This window comes from Lonchura striata, chromosome 1 (genome assembly GCF_050655825.1).
Source record: "Lonchura striata isolate lonStrDom1 chromosome 1, ASM5065582v1, whole genome shotgun sequence".
Classification (NCBI taxonomy): Eukaryota; Metazoa; Chordata; class Aves; order Passeriformes; family Estrildidae; genus Lonchura; species Lonchura striata.
The window spans coordinates 29,011,331-29,033,588 of record NC_140703.1 but is presented as its reverse complement, the minus strand read 5'-3'; the positions used below and the strand labels follow the sequence as shown (position 1 = coordinate 29,033,588).

Below are 22,258 nucleotides of genomic sequence, written 5' to 3'. Positions count from 1 at the left end.
TGCAGCAGCTTAAGTGATTGCTGTTACCAAGGTTACTTGAAAGTATTCCTAATATACTGAAAATCACTGAGTACAGTGTACGGTGTAAATCACTGAGGTACAATTTCAAATCATGTAGCAAACAGAATTGATATGTTGGGGAGTGAGGGGAGATCCACTACAGGACCTCTTCAAGATATGTCAAGTACTGTTGCAATTTATCACTTTATTCATCCCACTGTTGAATTTGTAACTTGAATTTGACAATCTTCAAAACTTCTATTCTTCCTTCCAGACTACTTCTCTTTTCAGTTTTTGGTTGGATTGTGGGGTGTGTTGTTTTGTGGTTGCGGTTGTTTTTTTTTTCCCTTTAATCTGCTTTCAGTACAAATTGGAAGCGCAATATGGTTTTACAGTCTCGAGAGAACAGAATAAATATAAATACACTGTGTAGCTACTAGTAAGCACTTTCCCTTTTGTACAGTTATTTTATGTGTCAAAGGCTGCTATGTAGCTGAAAGGTCAGACAATCCCTTCTTTCAGCTACCATGATCCCTCTTCAGTACCTTCTTTTCTAAGCATTCGTGAAACTGAAGTGCTGTTGCTTAGATGCCTGTGCTTGAGTTTAGGAGTTGGCCTCTCCTATCATCTGGAGTTACAGCTGTGCTTTTAGTGAAATGTATGAATAGACATTGTCTGTGAGTTCTTCCATAAAATTGCCCTTGCTTATCTAATCTGAGTTATCTGATGCATAGGTGGTCTTTAAATATACTTGCACTGTGTAGGCTCCTGTTCTGAGCAGCCTTGGCAACCAAGCGAGTTTGATATACTCAGGCTAAATTTAAAATAAATCTACTTGCTGCTTCTTAGAAAAGCTATTGAAGGAATTTTCTCAGGAGAAAAAGGGTAAAGAAGGTAAACATGTTTTTTAAAAAGTGTTATTTATACTAGGGAGGCCTGAAAACTTAGCTTTTAGAAAACTTGGGAGAGCAATAGAAGGTGCCTGTCATTTTTTGAGAAAGTTAATTTAAGTAATCAAAAAAATTCTAAGGTTTTAAAAATTACTTTTATCCTGAATTGGGATGAAAATAATATTTAGGGGAGTGAAATCCCCTGATCTTTTAGAACTGGAAAGGTTTGAGAGTGATGGTCATCAAAGCTTTCAGAGCAGCACCATCCTGGCAGGGCTGGCAGTTGGTGAGTGCCAGACAGAAAACCAGCAGGGAAAGGGCACATTTTCCTTTCAATTCTTTTTTCCTTTAAACTTGAGCAAAATATATGGAATCTGCAGACATTCTCCTTTTTTAACTCCTAAGCACAACCAGTGTTTTCAGACACACCCCCAAAAAATCTGCTGACATTTCTGTCTAACCCTTGGCTTTTAGAATTAGGTGGGTTTTAAATCCTCATGAGCGATGTGATCTACAAAACATTATTGTTCATTTTATACAATTTGTCGGTCAAATTTGTTATCCAAGGAGCAACTGTCTGAACAAGTTGCAGAGTTTACTTCCTCTGCTGCTGCTCTTTATTAAAAAGGTTGCCTTGTGGACAGGATATTTTTGTGTTGTGCAACTCTTATTTTAAATAGCAAAGAGATACCAAGTTTTGTTCATAATACCTGATGATAGTTTCTCTTTTCCACAAATTACTCAAACAGCAGTTACCTTGCTCTTTTACCTCCTTATCTAACTTTCTGGAGTGCATTTTTCTAATTTCCATTCTAACAGAATGAAAATGTATACAGATACCAGAATTTGTAACCAGATATTTCTTTATCAAGCAGCAAGGTAGAGTGCCAGCATCGTGCTCGTTTGTTGCCTGGTGGTGACAGTGCAGTCTGACGAGATGAGGTGATAACATTACTAAGCTAAGCTCTGTGGAGGGATTTGTCATGGGGCCAAAATAGTGCCACTACAGGTTTCCTATAGATGAGCCTGAGCCCAGCATAGAGGAGCAACTCCTGCCTTCTGCCATCTCCCCTTCTCTCGGCAGAGCAAAGAGGTGCCCAGAACTGGGTGCAAGCAGAAAACAATGGGATTTCTTGCAGATACTTTGCAATTTTAATATATAGCTAGAAGACAATAGCTCTCTCACACTTGGTGCTAACTGAAAAGAAAGCACTAATGCCATGTTTTCAGGCTTATTCCCTCAAGGGATTTCTGAAATCCTTTCAAAATGTACCCACCCCTACAAAGAGATGTGCAATTGTTTGTTATTTCTCATACAACTAATTTGCATCCATAAATAACATTGTGCAGATTCTGGGAATGAGAAATACAGCTTGGTGAAGGTAAACCACAGTTGGTATGCCTTTTAGATACTTCCAAGTTAGATTTAAACTAATTCTGTCCTCCATGTGGAAATACTGAGATGAGGAAGTACCACCCAAACCCACACAGTTTTGTTTGCAGGGCGAGCAGGAGATGCTCAGCAGTAACTGGCTGGTCTTTTAAGCTTGTCAGAGGACTGCTGTTTATGACTTGTAAAATGCAGTCTGTGCTACTTGTCTGGTCCTTCATCAACCATATGCAGTGAACTGCAATCCCTGAATGTGTTTGGTAGTACTGTTTTATATAAACCTAATGAAAGTAAGCTCTCTATCTCAGCAAAATATCACTAAGTTTGAGAGAAATGCTTTAATTTTGTGAAAAACTTTATAAGATAATTAAATTTTTGACACTGGGCTTGGAGCATGAACTGAATTGCCCATGAGACCACTGATGTTTGAGCTAGGGCCACAAAGGTGATTAAGGTGCTGGAGCATTTGTCACATGAGGAGAGATTGCAAGAGCTGGCACTGTTCAGCCAGAAGCAGAGAAGGCTTGGCCAGCGGTGGGGGGGATCTCATCAGTGTGTGTAAAAGCCTTGTGATATGATGGAATGAAGAAACAACCAGACTCTTCTTAGTGTTGCCCACTGGCTGGTCAAGTGGCAGCAGCACAGAGTACAACACATTTTTTACTCTGGACAGTGATCAAAGACTGGAGAAGGATGCTCAGAGAAAGGACTTCCCTCTCCTGGGTGCAAAAGTTTTGTTTTGCTCTCAATGTTATATTAACTTACTAGTTACATAGATGGGCTTCAGTTGTCTCAATGTCTGATAGGTTATACTTCAGTCTGAATTACATCTGAGGCATATCTAAACAATTTGCCTTTTTCTTTCTCTCCTGTATAGGTTCTGGGAACGCCTACAAGGGAGCAAATTAGAGAAATGAATCCAAACTATACTGAATTCAAATTTCCTCAGATTAAGGCACATCCATGGACTAAGGTGAGTCTATATGATCTGAATAATAAAGATGTGGGCTGAAAGTAAAAATTCAAGTTGGTCAGTTTGTTCAGTGATTTGGTGGCTTTCAGTCCAAACTAAGTGCCTTTAACTAAGATGGGGACCTGCAAACTTTTGATGTAGCTGAGGAGAAGGAGATATTGAAGCAATACATTGTAATAATATCTGTTGGTCTGGGGCTTGCCTATAGGGGGGTTGTTTTTTGTTTTGTTTTTTTTTTTTTTTTTGATCATGGTGTGTGTGCTAGTAGCAGATTGCAATATTCTACATACTATCATGCTATCAGCTAATATGCACAAAAGTCACACAGAAATGAGGAAAGTGATCCAGTATGTATGTGGCACTTTTGTAGCACACTATTTAATGTGCCACTCTTAAATAGTGTGGTGAGGGCTTCTTTCACAGATAATATTCTGTACTTCCGTAGGTGTGCTGTTGAATGGAGATGTTTTTTCTTGGAGTTACTTCTTAAGATTTCTTATTCTCTAGCTTTCATAGGGAAAGCTTTCTCTAGCTTTCATAGGTTTCATAGCTTTCATAGCATGTACAATGCAGTACATGCAGGCAATATTAATGACCTCCATGAGAAACAAGAAAACTGCTAGGAATGAAACAAATATATTACTGCACAATTAACTGGTTTTCCCCGTATCAAGCAATGATGAATATTTGACTTCAGGCAGAGTAACAATTATTTAGTCACCTTCTTTGGTGTGGAATAAGTTAAATACTGAGTCTCAAACAGTTGAAGCCTGGGTAGTTAACATTTCCTCTGGCTGATTGAGAACTGTCTGTTATAGTCACAGTGTATTTCCATCCTACCTCAGCACTCAGGTTTCCTTCTGCTAAGAAAGTAATATCTGTGTGTGGAAGGGCTGCATGCCTAGCTAAGCACATGTCCAGGGCAGATTCTTTTGGACCAAATACTCTATTGCAGTAGTAACATTGAATAAACTAATTAGAGCTAATTGATAGCAGACCATATACCTGACGGGTACATGCCAGGGCAGTATTATACATCACTGTTCTTGTGATAGATTCTCCAATGAGGTGTGTACCTTTCCCCCACTAATCCACGGTTTGTGTTTCCATCTCAGAGTTACTTTCTGTGTGTTGGTTAAGTGATGTATAATAGTATGGGAGGTTAGTAAATCCAGCAAGGCTTTTTAATACCTTATGTTACTGAGGGAAAAAATTAGAGCAGATGAAGTCCCTGGGAGTGATCTCTTCACTTGAGAATTTTATCCTGGCAAAAGTGACAAGAATAAGCCAAATAAACCTTGTAGCACTGAATATTAGGTTTGCATCTGAATTCTTCCATTGAATGTGTTTGGATTAGGGGAGGTTAAATTAATATACAGTGAAGTAGAAGGTAGAAGTGCAGAGCTGTACTTGTAGGACATGGAGTCAAGTTGCATAGTTAGTTTAAATGCTTATCTTAGCTTGAACAGTCTTATAAATCATCTGTATGAGCTTGATGGTCTCTTAGAACACAACTTTCAGCAAATGGAAGCTTCCCAAAAAGACTGAAACTTCCTTCTATTTATAATGAATGGGTTTTTTTCTTGTAGTAGAGGATCACAGGTGAAATTAAGAAGTGAGACAAGCTTGCCAGAAGATCAAATTTGCATTCTCCATTAGGTCACAATTCGTTTTGCAGAGTTGTGCTTGCAGCATAGCTTCTCATTCTCAAGTCATTCTGCACACAGCTCTTCCTGATGTCAGGATGTCAGATGGGTGTAGAATAGCATTTAAACCAGTTTATTACAATTGGGTTACATGAGACTTCATTTGTGAGATCTGTACTTATTATGCAAATGCTAAATTTAAAAAATTAATTACCCAGCATGATGCTGGTAATGAGTCTTATCTTCTCGGTGTATTACTTCTCAAGATCCTTTCCTTTCAATGATTTAAACATGTTGAGCCATGATAGATTTAAGTAGTAGTATTAGTATAGTATTTAAGTACTAGTATAGTATTACATAGAATTGGTTCTTCTTACCCAGTTATATTGATATAACACCTAACGACATGTCAGTGGGCATAGGCAATCCTCTCAGAGCTTCTCTATCTTAGAATTGAATAGTGACAGAAACCTTTTCAGAACTTTGGCTTTGAAAACAGGAGTGACTGAAGAATTGAAAGTGATAATGTTGTTGGTTGGTTTTGTTCTTTTGTTACAACTGTGTCTGTGTCTGTAACTAGACTGCTACAGCTAATTTCCAACAGGACTTGAATTTGCAGCTTCAGAAGCACAAATCTTTGCCATCTAAGCTGAAGAATTACTGAAGATGACAATAGGCAGAAGGTGGCTATTTTTGTTGAGTAGCTATGACCAGAGAACTCAGCAGGCAGGAAGGATTTTTTTGTATGTCTGAAATAACTTCTAGGCAGTACTTTCAGCATGTTTGAAAGAGAACTACTGAGAATGTAGTCACTCTGCTGTAAGCTCTTAGACACCAGAGGATTCTCTTTGCTTTGTGCTGCTTAATAGAACATGGGTATTTGTCAAAGTTGGGTTTGTGGGCCCTGCCTGGAGTAAGTTTCATGCAGTTGAGGTGCCCAATGCATGTTTCTACACAGTCTGGAACTGGTTGTTTCCAGGCCAGCGATATATACAAAAAGGAGGTCTTGTTTTCAGGGAACTCCCTTGGTCTGCAAAAGTGTGCATAGATGGTAATTAAGAATTTTCTTTGGAAGCTGCAGTATCTGTAGGTTGCATCTGAAATTCTGTTGTGCTGACTTGCATAGGATGTATCTGGTTCTGGTCTGCACTCTCAGGCATTTCTGGGAGGAACATATATGTTGCTTTCCTAGTCAGTATTGCTGTGACGCTGTGTAATCTGCTTACACTTGCTCTTACCTACTTGTGAAGAAGAATACAATGCAATATATTCAGGTTTTTTTAAAGAGACAGAGCAATTGTTTAAGTCTGAAGACGGACAATTCTATGAAGGAATATTGTTTTTCAGATTCAATAAATTTTGGGCTAAAATTGGAATTTTGAGCACAAGTTTTACAGATGTTTGAAGCCTAACTTCATAGATGAATCTTAGGCTTTTCAATCAAAATGGATTGGTATTATCCTAACACAGTATTGATGCCTTCCTTCTTAAATTATGAGAGAAGTATTAATTAACACTCTAAAAATACTTTTCCATGCTGCAGCAATATATGAGTTTGTAATGCAAACTGTTCTCAGACTGATTTTTCAATTTATTGATAATTTGAGATTGAAGTAAATTTGTAACTTAAGAGTTGGAATCTCCCATTATAAAACTTAGAGGCCTCTTGTCTCCAGTATCATTCTGTGTTGGCCAAGCATGTATGTTTTTATACCAATTTATGTGCATGAGGTATGTAATGATGGAAGTTCAACATGTCCCTGGCTAGCCAAAGAAAAGAGAATCTGAACTTTCCAGGAATTTCTCAAACCATTCTTCAGAAACAGCATTTCCGTCTTCTTTTCCTCTATCACCTATCCCTACAACCCCAGCTTTAACATGAGGAATCCAAGGCATTTTGGTGCTTTAGCAGAGAGGTCCTTTTCAGAATACCAGTGTGTTTAGTAACTTAAATGTTCTTGTCATTCAAACCTTCCTTTATTTTTACTTTGTATAGAATATTTTGTATTCATTAAGGTGCATCCTACAGCCTGTCTGTCCTTGGTCTGTGAAGCAAGTGGCATCCTGTTAGAAGCAGTGTTTTGCAGGGATGTGAATATTGACTTACAACAGTCAGAGAATAATAGGTAGGCTTTTAAACACACAATTGTGTCTTCAGGTATATCTTGATTGGAAAACCAGTCCATTTTTTCCAATGATGTCAGCTCATAAAATAAAAGTTACTACCCTGTCTGGAGATTTGATGCAATTTTTTTTACTGGGTCATATTTTTGCTTCTGTGTCTTTCAGCCACCTCAACTGCTTGAGCCTTCTTTCTTCTCAGAAGTGCAGTCTGATCTGTGCTACTAATCTTTATACTTATTTCTGTTCTTCTGACTAAGCTTAATCTATACCATATAACTCTCTAACTGGAAAGCCAAGGAGGAAATCCAGGATCATCTGCAACACTGTAAATCACAGGGCTGTTGAAGTTCAGCTTTGGTCATTCTGTGAATCTTTTGGCCCTTTTGGAAGGGGGCAGGCACAGTGGGACAGCCAATTAAAAGGTCTAAAGGCATTCTTCATACACTGGTAGATTGGTGTTACTTACCATGGCCCCATTACAGCTACCCTTGATCCAGCATTACTCAGAGGCTACCTTTAGGTCTCAGATCCCTGCAGTAATGAAAAGCAAGACAGTGCTGTGATAACTTCCACAAATATATAAAATGTCCAAATTCGACAGCCTGCCTTTCCTCTTGCATCTAGCTAGTAAAGGATCTCATTAAGATTGTTGTAAATGTAATAGAATTATGTGTTTTAGGCCTTTTCTGTGTAGGGAAAATGACTCTTGGATTTTTTTTCTTTTCCCCACCCAAGGATACTGCTACATGTTTGCAAATATAATGTCAGGATAATGAAAGATTTGTATGCATATATATGCCCATGTTTCATGAAGGCAGAACAATACAAGTTGTAACAGCAAAGGCAGTTTTCTTTGCTTAATCATAACCTCTGCCTTGTCTCCATTGTATAGACATAGAAACACTTTCTACTGCAGGCAGCTCTTAAAAATGGAAAATTAGTCTCTTCAGTGTGCTGTGGTTTGGTTGCCTTTGTTTCTCCTATTCTGAAAGTACTTGCAAGATTTTTTCAAACATGCAGGAATTTTTAAAATATACTTTTGGTGTGATAAATTCAAGTGCACTCAAGATAATGGCTTTATTCACCATCCCCAAATCTATACTTAACTGGCATCTTAGTAATGATTTCCAAGTCAGTGTTGAGTTGGAAAAAGACAGGAGTCATTTGCCTGACAGTGGAAGAGACAGGGAGAAAAACTGTCATGTTTAGGTTAGTTTTAAGCACCTCTGCCCCTCTGTTGTGCACTCTTGTGGATAAATACATGAGGACTTTTCTCTGCATTACTTTGCCTTCACAATAAACTTGTGGGAGATTTTGGGCAGGATCCCTCCCAACTTTGTAAGCACTTCCTTTTTCTTTTAGGGGCTTTTCCATTGTTTGTACTGTTCAGAGTATTTTTTTGTCTGTGTCTTTAAGCCAGATGGTTATAGCATAGGAAAACAGTGCCTAAGATGAGACTTCAGACTCTAGCTCATCCCTTCTGGCACTTCTCCAAAGCTATTGGCCAATTCTGCCTGCAGCTGAAATTGTGCAGAACCACTGTTGGTTGTGCTAAAGAGTAGCTTTGGATATTTACTTCAGAATTCGTATTTCTGCCTACATTATGAATAATTTCTTCTAATGCTATAAAATACTTGCCTAATACTTTGCTTTTGATATCCTCTTGTGTACATGTGTGTTCTGTATGTATGTTTTTCTAATACCAATCACTTTACCTTGAATGTTGAATAATTCTGTGCTTGTAGCAGAGTCCTGTTGTCTTCCCCACACTCTGAGACTGGGATGTAGACCCTGGTCTCTCTCATAAACATGTTTTTCCACCCTCTAGAATTGGTTTTATGTCTTCATCCTGTCCTACTCCTGCTCTCCTTGTTCTTGTCTAGTTTTTAAGCAGATTGTTTTGCTTGTAATGCTTCCAAAGTGACTGCTCATACTGTAGATTCAAGGAAGAATACCAAACAGTCAAATTGATAAACAGACAGCTCATTTTGTCACTTCTAATTATAACTGATGACAAAAGAAAGCAAAAACTTTTGTCAGAAATCTTGTAAGTGGACTTGGATTTGGATTCAAGATGAAAATGCAAACTCTTCTTTCTGAGATTCTAGTCTGCTCTTTTGTAGAGGAACAAAGATACAGTGAGGATGAGATGTTTCTTTGGTTGCAGTTTTGTAATTGGCATTAAGTTCATTGTGAAGCTGGGTCAGTTCTCCAGCTCCCACCTGCATATTCCTGAAATGCATTATGCTTTGCAGGGTGGTAAAAACTTCTTGAACAACACGTGTTCAGAATTTGAATCAATTTCCTTTACCTAACTGACCATTCTGACCAGACTGCAGATGTTGGGACAAGGGACCAGGGCAGACCTGTATGTCCAAAAGGGCAGAACTCTCATTTCCAGCATGAGTTGGACTTGATTTATGCCTGTTGTAAAATTGTGTGTTGACCTTTTTCTAAAGAGTACAGCTCTGGTTTTTGCTTGATGTGTAATGACTTACAAGCAAAGAGTGAAAACAGCTCTTCTAGAGACTAACTTAAAAGGAAAAAAAAAAATCTGCCAAGTTCATATTTGTCAGCTCCTTTTGCAGCAGCAATGATTTTTGACAGTGTAAATCTCTTATTTTACATGGCTGAGAAAAAAAGCCAGGTTTGCTGGGTGGTAAATTGCCCTGTCTCTGCCCAATTCTTATGCAGTAAAGAAAGTACTGCTTAACAGTAGATGAGTGAGCACTAATGCAACATTTAGAAAGGATTTCCATCAATGACTATGGAAGTCAAATACTAAATTTAATGTGTCTTCTGCAGTGTACTATCTGTTTAGCCATGCCACTGTAACACATCTATCTAGGCTATTCATAGCAGCTGTCCAGCGAGGTTGAGAGCACTGAGGTACATTTTTGAGGGTTCTCTCTCAAGAGAAGGGGAACTGTTTAGTTCCGCTTAGCTTTGTTGCTTTCCTTTGGAGCTTGATGGAAGCAGAGCACATGCACTGGGTAACAAATGCAAGCTCATTCTGTCTCCACAGGGTCCTCAGTGGAAGGAGCCCAGTAAAAAATGTGTGGTCTCAACAAGAAGTAGCATTGAAGACAGGTTCCTGGTCCAGTTCCCAGTTCTGTGTTGGCTCATTTGTAAGCCACTTAACCCTTCTGTCTTTACTTTATTTTCCCCTGTCTAAGTGCCATCAGACAGGAATTCTTGACTAATCAGGCGTTTACTATTTCTGAGGTGCTTCTAGAAAAACATAGAGGAGATTTAATCAGAGAAGGAAGTTGGGGGGCTAATATACATTTTAAAATATCTCCCAACACCAGTGCCTCTTTCGTGGACATCTTTTAACCTCTGTTTTTGTCATGTGAGTTTTGCACATTTCAAACTAGCCAAATGGCATATTTCAGAAATCCCATGTTGAAATTCTCAGTTTTTTGGAACAAGACTAGTCCCGAGAACTTCAGATGAAGCCTTGGGGTTTTTTGTGCCAGGTAGAGCTCAGTGTATACATTGCTGTCTTGAGTCTGTCTCTTCTCTCTTCTTTTGTTTGTGAACATGTTGTGTTTCTCATGAGCCTTATTGTGTTAAATTTGAGTGATCAAAATGCTGCTTCATAGTAATTGTATTGTATGATAGCATTTTTTTAAAGTTGATTTGAGGGTTATGTTCTACATTGATGACTTGGCTTGTAAACAGTACAAGCTTTTGGTTGAAAGGAGGAGCTTTCTCTCTTACCTAATGTTCATGTGCAGTAAAAAATGTGCTTACAAGCCAAAAGGATATGCACAGACTGTCAGCCTTGAATCGGTGGTGTGGGTGGTTCTTGGCAAAGTGTGTGAGTCTGAAGCTGGTGAGGAAATTTTTAACCATGGTGTCACAAACTTGATGTGTTAGCAACAGATGTCATTTCCCTAAGCCTCTGGTCTCTTAGGTAGCACAGCATGCAGGCAGTATTCACAATCTGCATGCAAGATGCACCGTGGTTGATGGCATGAAATCATGTCTTTAATACACACTGGCTAAAAGAGCACCTTGGTGTCACATTGTGAAGCTTTGGCTTTGGGGCTTAATTACGGCAAGACGATGGATCTCGTGTTGTGCATGGAAAGTTTGTTTGAGGAATGTCAATGAATTGAAAGTCAGAGCAACCATTCCGTTAAAACAATACTTAGCTCTTGCCCCATGTGGTTTTATTTGAGAGATGAATGCTGATGTGAGTGAAGTGAAATAGGAAAATTCTGTGCTTTCCATCTTTCCATATGTGCAGAAAAATAAAATTCAGAAGGGACATAAACTTCGCTACACTGGTAGGAAGTATTTCCAAATGTGCACAAAGTCTTCATCTGAATTGAAGTCTCTTGGGGATGAGAGCTGTGCAGTGCATCAGGGGCACTTAAGCCTGAAATGTTGAAGAAGGTGGTAGTTCCAGAAAAATGAAGGAGGAGTAACATAAAAAAAATTGCATTGATAGCAGCTCAGTTTAAGGGGAGAGAGGAGTGTGTCAGGCCTTGCTGGCTCGCTCTTATGGTCTTTTGGTATTTGAGCATCAGCAGCAAGCCTGAACAAAGAAACAACTCGCACTGGTCCCTCAGCTTTTTGGTGAGGTATAGATTTATTGGCATCTGAAGGGGGGAGGGAAAAACCAACAAAAGCACCAAAATCTGTGGCTTTGGATGAGTCAGCATTTCCATTTGACATGATCATCCAGAGATTTTTGTAACACATCCAAAAAAAACCCCAAAGAAAAAAACAGCAACCTGGGTCTCAGCCTGAAATTCATTTGCTTTGCAGAAACAAGAGGTTTTGAGTTATTCAAGTGCAAATTTTTCTTGAAGAATATTGTATGTAAAGCCTTTTTTTTGCATTTGTTTATCTCCAAAACAGGTTCATTTTTTAAAATGAAAACTTGAGCCTTCGGTCCCTCCTGTGGACAAATAGCCTTACACAAGGTCTTGTTTCATTTTAGAAAAATGAATTGCTGCGCCGGTGGGGTAGTATTCGATTGCTTTAAAAGTTCCTGTCAGTGTTTTATTTTTCGTTTTGATTTTGTTTGTGGACTTGCTGTGCCTTTTGCCCGGCCGTATTTAGTCTGCATACTAAATGTTAGTCTACCCAAACACTTTGTGCACTTAGCTTTTATTTCTTTTTTTTTTTTTCTTTCTCTTTTTTCTTTCCTTTTTTTTTTTTTTATTTTTTTTTTATTTTTTTTTTTTTCCTTTTCTTTTGCTTTCACCCAAATGTATTTTAGACCGAGACAGACTTTGCTCCGATGGGCCGGATTTTAGTCCGTGCACTAAATTTTAGTCCGCAGACTAAAAATAATCCGCGGATTATTTACTAAATTGATTCCCTCACTGAGAACTACAGAGACTTTAAACTCCTGCTGAGACGTATGTGCAAGGGGCTTCACGGCTCACAAGTCCCACTGTCTGTCTGTCCTCCCACCCCTTCCCACCACGGAGCATCAGCTCAGCCTTGGCGTCGGTGCCCCGTGGCATGGAAGTGCTGGCGTAGCGATTGCCGTGGGCGGCAGCTGCTCGTGTAGTTCTCGGTGGGTGAATTGGGCAGCTTTCCCGGGGGAGCTCTGCTGAATGGGAAGAGCTAAAAGACCATAGAGGGCTTTGCTTTTATTTCTTAGGCTGTTATTCAAAAGGGAGGTGGGAGGGGACAAATTGAGGAGAAAAAAATTTAAGGGTGCGACGGGTATGAGGGGGAATAAACCCGCAAAAGAGAGAAATTTAGTCCATACCCGCACTCCTGAGGTGGTACGTCCAGTTCCTGAAGAATCCTAAAGAGATAATGCCAGCAAACAAAATCCAGTGGAGGGGGAAGTCAATCCAAAATGGAGAATAATCCGCGGCGGCCTGAGGTACTCGTAGTGCACACAAATTAAAAATATCCAAATTTAAAAGTATAGATATCAGATTTTTACTTCGTCTTCAGCACAAATTACAAATTGCTAGGGATTTGGGGTTTTTTGATAAAAACCCAAAACCATCCAAAAGTTTACATTGTGTGTCTGGAACAGATTTACAAGTGGGATGCATCTTTGGAAAGAAACTAATCTGGCCACTTGGTTCTGTGGACATTTATATCCAGGACCGAGGACTGAAAATTCTTTATTATGGCAATTTCAATTACCCTTTTAGTTCAAGTTAGAGTTTTGATTTCAATTTTTTTTATTTTTTTAGTAAATGCACTGGCATTGGAACATAAATTTCATATAGAAATGTTTCTATACTATGCCTCACCATTGCACAATCGATTTTTTGGCATACACTGTGGTGAAGTTGGACTTGCTGCTATGGAGACTGATGTTTAAAGTTTCTAATTGTATAAACATTTACTATGTCCCCCACACCATGGATTTCTTATAATATTGGCTATATTTTTCCTTGCTGGACTATTCTCTTTTGGATTGACTCCCCCTGTTTGGATTATTTCACTGCATTATCATCTTTAGGACTCGTCAGGAACAGGACATTTCACCTCAGGAGTACGGGTATGTACTTAAATATTTTTTCAAATTACTAGGCCTAGCCTTGAAAAAAAAGGAGAGAAATGCTGGAAGTGGAATAATTTAATTCAAACTGCATCCTTGAGGCAGTAGCCAGGCAAATGTAACACAAGCTGATAGAGATGAGATGAGCACGGACCTGTAACTTGCTTCATGTGTTAGTCACCACTTGTTGCAGGGGAAGGCTATGTGGGCCCTCCTAGTGTGTGTACATATATATATATATATATATGTTTTCCCCTTCCTGCATAAAGCAGTTAGGGCAGACTTTGGGAAGTGCCTACCCCAAATTACTAATTCCAAATCCAAAAGCAGGCTAAGCAGTTCATAACAGGATTTAGGAAGCATGTTAGGGTTTCAAGGACTTAAAAATGAAGAGTTTGAGTGGACAAGCAAGTACTCCTTTTACATATGTCAGATTTGTGACTCAATGTAAGGGCTTGTCATCTTTGCCATAAGGAAATAAAATTATTTTATTTTAAAAATCTCTATAGTTGCTTGTATGTGAGCTGTACTGAGGAGAAAAACACACCTAAGAGTGAAGTACTAAAGTTTCAAGCTGTGATAAATCACACTTGTTAAAATATTACTGTGAAGGTGCATGAGGGAGACCTCAGTAATCTTACCTCTCGTTAAATACAGAACAACTTCAGTTTTGTGGGTTTACCTCAAGACATACACATTTGTGCTACTTACCATGTGGAGGTGGGGGGAAGCCAGAAGGCTTTTTGTTTTTTAACTGGAGACAGTCTTGGATTTTGTTCTGGTCAGGCTGTGACTTGGGAGTAATAATTGCATCCTCTGTGCTGTGGTCACAAGCTCTGCAGGCAGCGGTCACAAAGCAGCTTCAGCTGCCTTTTCAGTAACACAGTGGTCAGTACAGGTTCTCTGCCAGCAGTGTTAGACTAAAGCCTTTCTTTTTGTCATTATAGGCCTCATGTGAAAACTTTTGCAGTTTGTTTTGCAATAACCTGGTAGTACAAATGAAGTCAAGTCTTCCTGTCCGTGGCTCCCTGACTCCGCTAGTCAGGATTCCTTGCTACACAAGTTAGTTAGCTCAGCACACACTGCAGCAAACCCAGTGCTGGGTACCAGGGGCAGGAAATTTCAGTCCCTGCAGAACTTGGCTTTTGTGTTTGATTCTCATTCAAGAGAGCATATATGCCTGGTTTAAAACCTCCTAAAGGGGTGCCTGTGCAGTTTTTTTGTCTGTGACTAACTAGCATGTAATGCACTGATTTTTCCTCTCTTTCTATCTTTGGTGCTGTGTGGCTTGAGTTCACCTGCACTGGTGCAGAGGCATTTTGCATTACCTCAATTTTTATCAAAAATGCTGGCATCAATCAGAACTTAAAACTCACACCCACCCTATTCCATTTACCCCAGACTGTATTTACTGTATTTTACCTGCAACATAGCAAGAGACAAGTGCTTGAGGAGGCCATCCAGGTCATGTACATGATTAACTCCTATTTTGCTTATAATGGAATGAGAAAGGAGTATGGAGAGTGTGGTTAGCAGTGGGTAGAATGATTCTTAGAGGCTTAAAACAAAGCTGCAGTGTAGAACTGCTTTTTGTAATCACTTGAAGTGAAAATCTGTTGGACTAAAATAGTTGGTTTTCTTGACACAATTTTCAGCTGTCCTTATAAATACCAAATGTTCAGGAATTATCCCTATAAATTTACGGGAGTAGCTTGCCAGAATAAGGTCACAGAAGGAGTAACTTGCAAATTGGAGCTAGACATTTCCTGCACCCCACCCGTGCTTTCCTTGTTGTTCTCCAAAGCTGAACAGCAGCCTCCATAGCAACAGTCTGACCTGCCTGCCTGCAAAAGTCCATGTTAGTAAGACTTCCTTCACTAGCCAGAAAAACCCCAACCCAAAACCATAGCAGGGCTGTATTATATTTTTACATTCAATGAATCCTGCTCATTTTGAACCTTCTTCCCCACCTTCACTCCATCCCATATGCATGGCTGGTAGCACCTGTGTGTGTTTGTCATGATTTTTGAATGAGTTTCCCCTTCATTCTCAAAGTCATTTTTCTGAGTGCGCTCTCATGAAGTCTCTTGCTGGCATTGCACCTTCACTCTAGCGCAAGGCGTTGCAATTAACCCTTTCTCAACCCCAGGAATGGATTTTCCCTCACTTACTGCAGGACTTTGATTAGCACAAACCGCAAGTTTGTTCCAGCTTGCTGGGCAATGAGAGGTTTAATTGCTCTGACTTGCTTCTGGTCAACAGAGGGACGAGACCTAGCCAGACAACGTGTTTCTCCTTGCTTGTTTTCTTGCTGTCCCCGCAGGTCTTCCGGCCCCGCACTCCCCCCGAAGCAATTGCGCTATGTAGCCGCCTGCTGGAGTACACCCCCACGGCCCGCCTGACTCCCCTGGAGGCCTGCGCACACTCTTTCTTCGATGAACTACGGGACCCAAACGTCAAGTTACCAAACGGGCGAGATAAACCTGCACTCTTCAATTTCACCACTCAAGGTAGCCCAAGAGCATTGAAGAATCCCTTCTTTAAGGAGGAAGCAGTGGGATAAATGTTGGCTGTAATGCAGGTGTTACTTCCTTGGAATTAAAAATCTCCGAGTGGTACTAAGTTTATTAAGTAATTGCATAACCAGGTGTCCTTTTCAAAAGGAGTGGAAAGGGTCTTGAAGTTACAGGATTTTCAGAGTCTTGGTTCCTGCAATTCAGTTTTGCTGAGGTACTGAGGGTGGTTGTTACTGGATTGCATCAGGAAGGATTGCATGCTTATAGCATGTGTCTGCAGAGTATGAATATGAATATGTCAGAGTCTGCAGCTGGGCTGATGGCTTTGTGTGAAATATCACAGTCAGTGGACCATGCAGGTTAGAGTATTATTTGGAGATGGTCCTGCTTCTTCTTACCTGAAACACCGTAGCCAAGTAGTATTGCATGTTAGGTTTGGCATGAAGGTTTGTAGTGTTGCTGCCCATTTTGGTTCTGGATGCAAGATAAATACAGATGCTTTACTGTCCAGATTTAATATGCTGTACAGTTCATCTGGCATTACACTGACTCAGTAATTTAGAAACTGTAAAAATAAATGTACAACTAACTTTCTTATTTGAAACCAGGCTGGTATCAGATTTTAAAAACATTCACCTATTTTTTTCTACAGAAGTCAGAAATGTAAAACTGATACCCCTCAGAATAGTTTTGCCTGCCAAGACAGAACATGTGAGAAGTATGGCATACAAATATGCTTATAATTAATTTTGGAGCACTTTTTCTGTTGTTTTTCTTTAAGTGATTCACTGCCAACTCTCACCCTTTGAGCGATAATGTTCTTAGGCATTTTCTCTTGAAAGTCTAAAAAACACCTTTTGGCCCATTTAGCATCAATGTCATTTTTCAAACTCTTTAGTGCATGCCGTGTCCTTCTGCCAAAATGTGAAACAGCCTTCTCCTTCCACTTTTTGAGCTTTTTAATTTGAAAAATAAAAGGCTATTTATGAAGCATAAACACATTAAAGTGGTCAAGTAAATAGCTTATGCTTTCAGGTCACTGTCCTCTGTGCTGATTTCTATATCTGTTGTTAGAAATTTAGTAGTTATGTTACAAGTGCTTCCTTGTACTCCTGGATTGCCTTTTGTTTTGCCCCTCTAAGGCCATCTTCGGTAGCTAAAATAGTTTCAATCCCAGTATCTTAATACAGCTTCACCCCTGTTCTGTTTGAAAGTATTGATTAATTGTTTCATGATGACATTAAGATTGAACTTACCTGCTACACAAAAAAAAGTTTTTAAATAGAGTTGGAAAGCCTTATAGTGAGTCAATTCAAAATGTTTTTCTTATGGGAAAACCAGATACATGTATTGTGAGTGTATCCCTGGTTCCCCTCAGATAGTGTAGAAGCTGCTGGATAAGTTACCATAGTGCTCAAGCAAGTTTGAAGCTCCTCTTTTGCCATCCTAAAGAGCTCATGAGCCTTCCCTCACAAAGCAACTCCTGGGAATGGTAAGAGAAATCAGTTCCTGTGGAGCAATTTCCTTAAGATAAAAAACGGAAAGTTCTGTCATCTACAGGTGCCAGCTTTACCATCTCTAAGGGGAAGGCTGGACATAGGCTGATCATTAATTTCCAAACAAGCTCTGTTGCAGGTGACCGGTCAAACTCAAAAAACCAAAACCAGAATTATTTTTAAAATACCTCAATACATTGCTTAGCACAGTGATTTGAAGAACTTTGTAGTGATAAATGTACAGCAGTCCTGACTATGAACTGAAGATACACAAGAAGCTTTTGCTCCTTCTGTGACTAGTATTCAGTCCTTGTTCTCTGGTCTTTACTGTGCAAGGTTCCATCAAATTGGCTACTCCAGAGCAGAAATCCCAACTGGGAAATAGATCATTAGATGGATAATGAGTCATGTTGAGTCATCTGTGGTAATTTAAAAAGTAATGAAAGACAATTTTGTTTAAAATAGCATTTGTTTTCAACAGGCAATATTAAGTTCTAGAAGTGTTTGATTTGGCTGTAGCCAGTTGCCTGAAACCCATGAAGTAGGAGGTGACTGCAGAGGGCTTGAAGGCAAAACTGGTAGAAATGACAAGATAAATCTGACCACTAAGGCATTGGACTGATTTTCAAAAAGAAATTAAGCAGCATACCAAATCTGCTGACCTGAGCACTGATGCTGTTCAGATAGAGTCTAGAAAAAGAGCAGTGAGGGTATATGGAAGATCAAGATCATGGTCTTTGGCAGCCAGCTGTAGTTGTGGGGCATGTAGTGGGTGGGTAGCCATGTAGTTGTGGGTGTTTATCTTAGAGATTAAATCTGTTGAAGAGACCATTGTCTGGTAATTTATAATGTCTTGCCTGAAAGTTTGTCTTTTTTTTTTTTTAATTAGCATTATATGCTAATTGGGTTTTGAAAAAGTTATTTTGGCTAAGGATGTATCTCTACTAGCCACAGAGCTGCAATTCAGTTAGGCTTTTAGAGCTGCAAGACAAAAAACAATTTTTCTCTTAGAAGCCACATTTTCAAATAGTCTGTGAAATGACTGCCGTTTCCTAAACCACTTGTAACATGTCAGCAATTGTGCTGCTTTTGTCACAAAAGTTAATATCACTCCATGTTGGACACTGAAGATTGTAAAATTCTTGCAGTGATTCAGCACTTAGGAATGGTTATCATGCTTCTCACAGATAAATTACTTTTTATTGAAGGGGGAATGCATTGGGATTTTTGTTTGTTTATATTTTAATGACCCTAGCCTGTGACCGTTAATTCTTTTTTTTTTTTTTTTTTTTATTCAGAGAGATATATATGTAAATGTTTATGTGTATATATAATGGAAAGTTTGTTATTGCGACCAAAAAAAAAAAAAAAAAAAAAACCAAAACATGTTAGAAGAACAATAGAATAATTTTTCCAGGTAATTCCTGCAGTGTTGATATATCAAATATAATAATACTGAAAAAGAACACTGTGCTGTTTCCCAATACCAAGAATTTTCTTGTGTTTGGGGAATGAAGGTGATCTGTTCTAGTAAAAGTGGACAATTTCATTCCTGCTCCTTCTTGGAGATCTTAAGTGGCTGCAAATGATATTTGATCAGCAGAAAGCCAAAGGTGTTCTCCCAGGTGATGTGGATGGGAGTTGGGTCTCATAAATGAATTGTGATAGCTGCTCTATTCACATCATGATATTGAAAGTTTTTGTCTGGACTGCCTTGACCACAATAGCTTCTTGCAGCTGCACTGGTTGTAATTACCCCAGCCTTCAGTTGCATATTTGGTTCCATAATCAGGTTACAGTTGAACACCCTGCCCAAATACTGTGGGGGAAATCACTAAGGACAAAGATTCTCACTCAGTATTTTGAAGACTGCAGATAATCACAGGTCAAGCTTTCTCCTTAGTATTGCCATGTCTCATCCTTAAAGATGGGATAGGTGCAAAAATAAATTGCAGCAAAAATTCAAATAAGTTCTCAAGCAAAGCTGCTATTAAACTTCAACCAAAAGAGTCCACTTTACTTTGTTTATATCTCCTCTGAATTGGCCTGCTCCTTTTTAAGTTCAAGACTTTCAGAGTATGCTGAATTTAAGAAACTTCCTATCAAGAAAGATAATGTGAGGTTTGAGAAGGGGACAAGATCAGTCTTCTAGTCTCTATGAAAGTTCCTTAAGGTAGCTTCAGAGAAATGGTTGCGCTTGCATTAAGCACAACAAAAACCCGTTATTATTGCCATAATACAAAAGGAGGTCTTCTGACAACATTAGAGGAAGAAGGAATGAGGAGAGGGTCGAAGTGCCCTTGTAAGGTGTTCTGTCTGATCAACTAGTTTTTGGGCTACATCAACACTTGACAGTCTGTAGCTGCACCTCAAGGCACTGTGCAGCACCAGAAGGTAGCAAGTGTCATGGGGTTTCCTTGTTTTGTTTCTGGTTTTGTTTGGATCACAGCCCCATATTGTTTTGAGTGATGAGCAGAAAATAATGCAGGGGTGATAGAAACTTTCAAAAGAGTAATGTAAAGAGTAGGTTTGCAGTAATAACAGATTTGAGAAACAGATTTGGAAAAAAATACTAAGGGAGCAACATCTTCTAGCACAAAGCAGCTAATACCCAAGATAGTATTGAAATATAGGCTTATAACTGTGTTCTACTTTGACACGTAAGGATTCATGTTTCTTTGGTTTATTTTGCAATTTAAAATGGAGAGTCACAAATTCTGTATAACATTATGAATATATGAATTCTGAATTACTCCCACATGAATTGAGGATTTTGTATTTGTACAAGTGCTGTGGATACTGAGGCTTTCTAAAAGGAGTAGCTAGGTCTGCTTAGACCTGAATGGAGTATTACAAGATAGATGGGTTGCAGGTAGTGTAGCAACCTGCTTGCATTCATAAGTGCTGAAACACCATCTTAAAATGTGTAGTAATAAGAGGCATGTAATCAGGGGAGTCTTCTGCCTCTTGCCCTCCTAGCAGTAATGAAATTTAATATAACAGCAGAGAAAAAAAAACCCAGCAAGTGGACTGCTGCTCCCTTTAGGCCCTGAGTTTAAAGCTTGCATTAAAAAATAGCAATAGCCTCTTAAAAATGAGCCCAAATAATTTGAGACTGTGTCCAAAAGCCTCTTACTGAACCTATGCCATGATTTAGCTGGGCTTCTGTACAACCTGTGCTATCTGGAGGTCTTGCATAACCATTTCTCCTCCAGATGACCTCCTGGAGCTCCAAAAGTCATCAGTCTCCTTCTGTGAGGTGACTGTTCACATCCTTTTTACCGGATGTTGCTTTCTCAGGAGACAGGCAGTCACTCCTGTTTCTGAAACAAACAGGACCTGTCTTGTCTCGGCTCAATCCCACCTTCTGTGAGACACTACATTCTCTTGAAAGGGTGACAAAAGATTGTCATTTGTTGGCAATGTGTTGCCCTTAATCCTCCCACAGTTGTGGCTGTAAGATGCCTATTTCTCATTCTGATACACACTGAAGCTATATTGGAGCCTAAAAGACATGACTGAAGACATTAACCAGGGAAAAAATAGACAGAATGATTGCATCATTTTGTTGTCCATTTAAATTGCTCAGCTGACCAATTCCCTTTGCCTTTCCCTGTCCTTTTAAAGGATATGTTACCTCTTCTTGGCCCTGCTCAAAGAGACTGCTGTGAGAGACTGGTCTTGGGTCCTTGGGTCCTTGAGAAAAAATTATGCTTGAGTGAGCCAAAGAACTAATCCTTGACGCTCTTGGGGCAACTGTTGCAGCTGCTTGCTTGCTGAACCAGTGCCCAAAGCAGCACCACTGTTACCAGCCTTCTCCCTGGGACTGATTGCAGGTGGGCTTGTAAAGAAGGGGATCCTTCTCCAATGCTCAGAAGGAAACAGCATTATTAGGCCATTGACAAGGTACAGGCTCAGCTGGTTCTTTGCTTGCTCCCAAGCCACTGTCTTTCTCTAGGAAATACTCCTTTGCACCACTATCTGTAGTTTTGGCAGTCTTGCTCTGGAATACTGCCTTGCTAAATATCATTGTGGTTTCCTCATTGGTTGGCAAAGAAGAAAATGTAACATGACCTTGGGCTGTAAGGGCATTGTTTCAACTGAGGTGCTGTTACAGGGGGAAACCCTAGGAGCTGATCCTGCATGTGGAGCACTTTGTGGATGATGAGCTAATTGTTTGTTCCACCTCCCCTCCAGAACTGTCAAGTAACCCATCTCTGGCTTCGATCCTCATCCCTGCTCATGCCCGGAACCAAGCAGCTGCTTCAACCCCTACAAATGCTACAGCAGCCTCAGGTGAGAGCGTGCAACTGCCTCCCTCCCTCCCTCCCTCCCCACCCTCCTTCTGCTGCCCAGGCACCTTCCCTCTGCTGAGGCCACAAGTCACCTCAGCCCACAAAGTGAATGGGGAGGAAGGGATTGTTTTAGTATCACCTGAACTTTGGTCTTGGTAGGTGGTCATTTGTGTGCTAGCTGTGGTCACCAACCCAAATCTCAACCCAAGGCACTCAAACTTGCATTTGATTGCTTAATTTGTTGGTCCTTCTCACTATTAGTTTGCACCTAATTTCTGTGCTCTCAGGCATCCTGAAATTAATACTGAGTTAGGGAATGAGTTGTGATGCCTAGAAAGAAAAGAAACAGCTAGCTCTCAGAGCATGTGGCCTCCGTGTAGTGTGGATGGAGAGAGAGGATTTTTCCCTAAGGGCATTGTCATCTAAAAGTCTAGTTAG

The 22,258-nt window shown here is 39.7% G+C and overlaps 1 protein-coding gene across 2 annotated transcripts in view; it reads left to right on the top strand.

The window, feature by feature from the left end:
- Window positions 1–22,258, top strand: part of GSK3B (glycogen synthase kinase 3 beta) — a 149,203-nt gene that overhangs the window by 114,572 nt on the left and 12,373 nt on the right. The window contains exons 8-11 of one of the 2 annotated variants that reach the window (XM_021548813.4): window positions 3,158–3,253; window positions 13,475–13,513; window positions 15,837–16,023; window positions 21,723–21,821. In XM_021548813.4, coding sequence (XP_021404488.1) covers window positions 3,158–3,253; window positions 13,475–13,513; window positions 15,837–16,023; window positions 21,723–21,821 — 421 coding nt within the window. The remainder of the gene's footprint in view (window positions 1–3,157; window positions 3,254–13,474; window positions 13,514–15,836; window positions 16,024–21,722; window positions 21,822–22,258) is intronic. The other variant, XM_021548814.4, reaches the window with a different exon arrangement.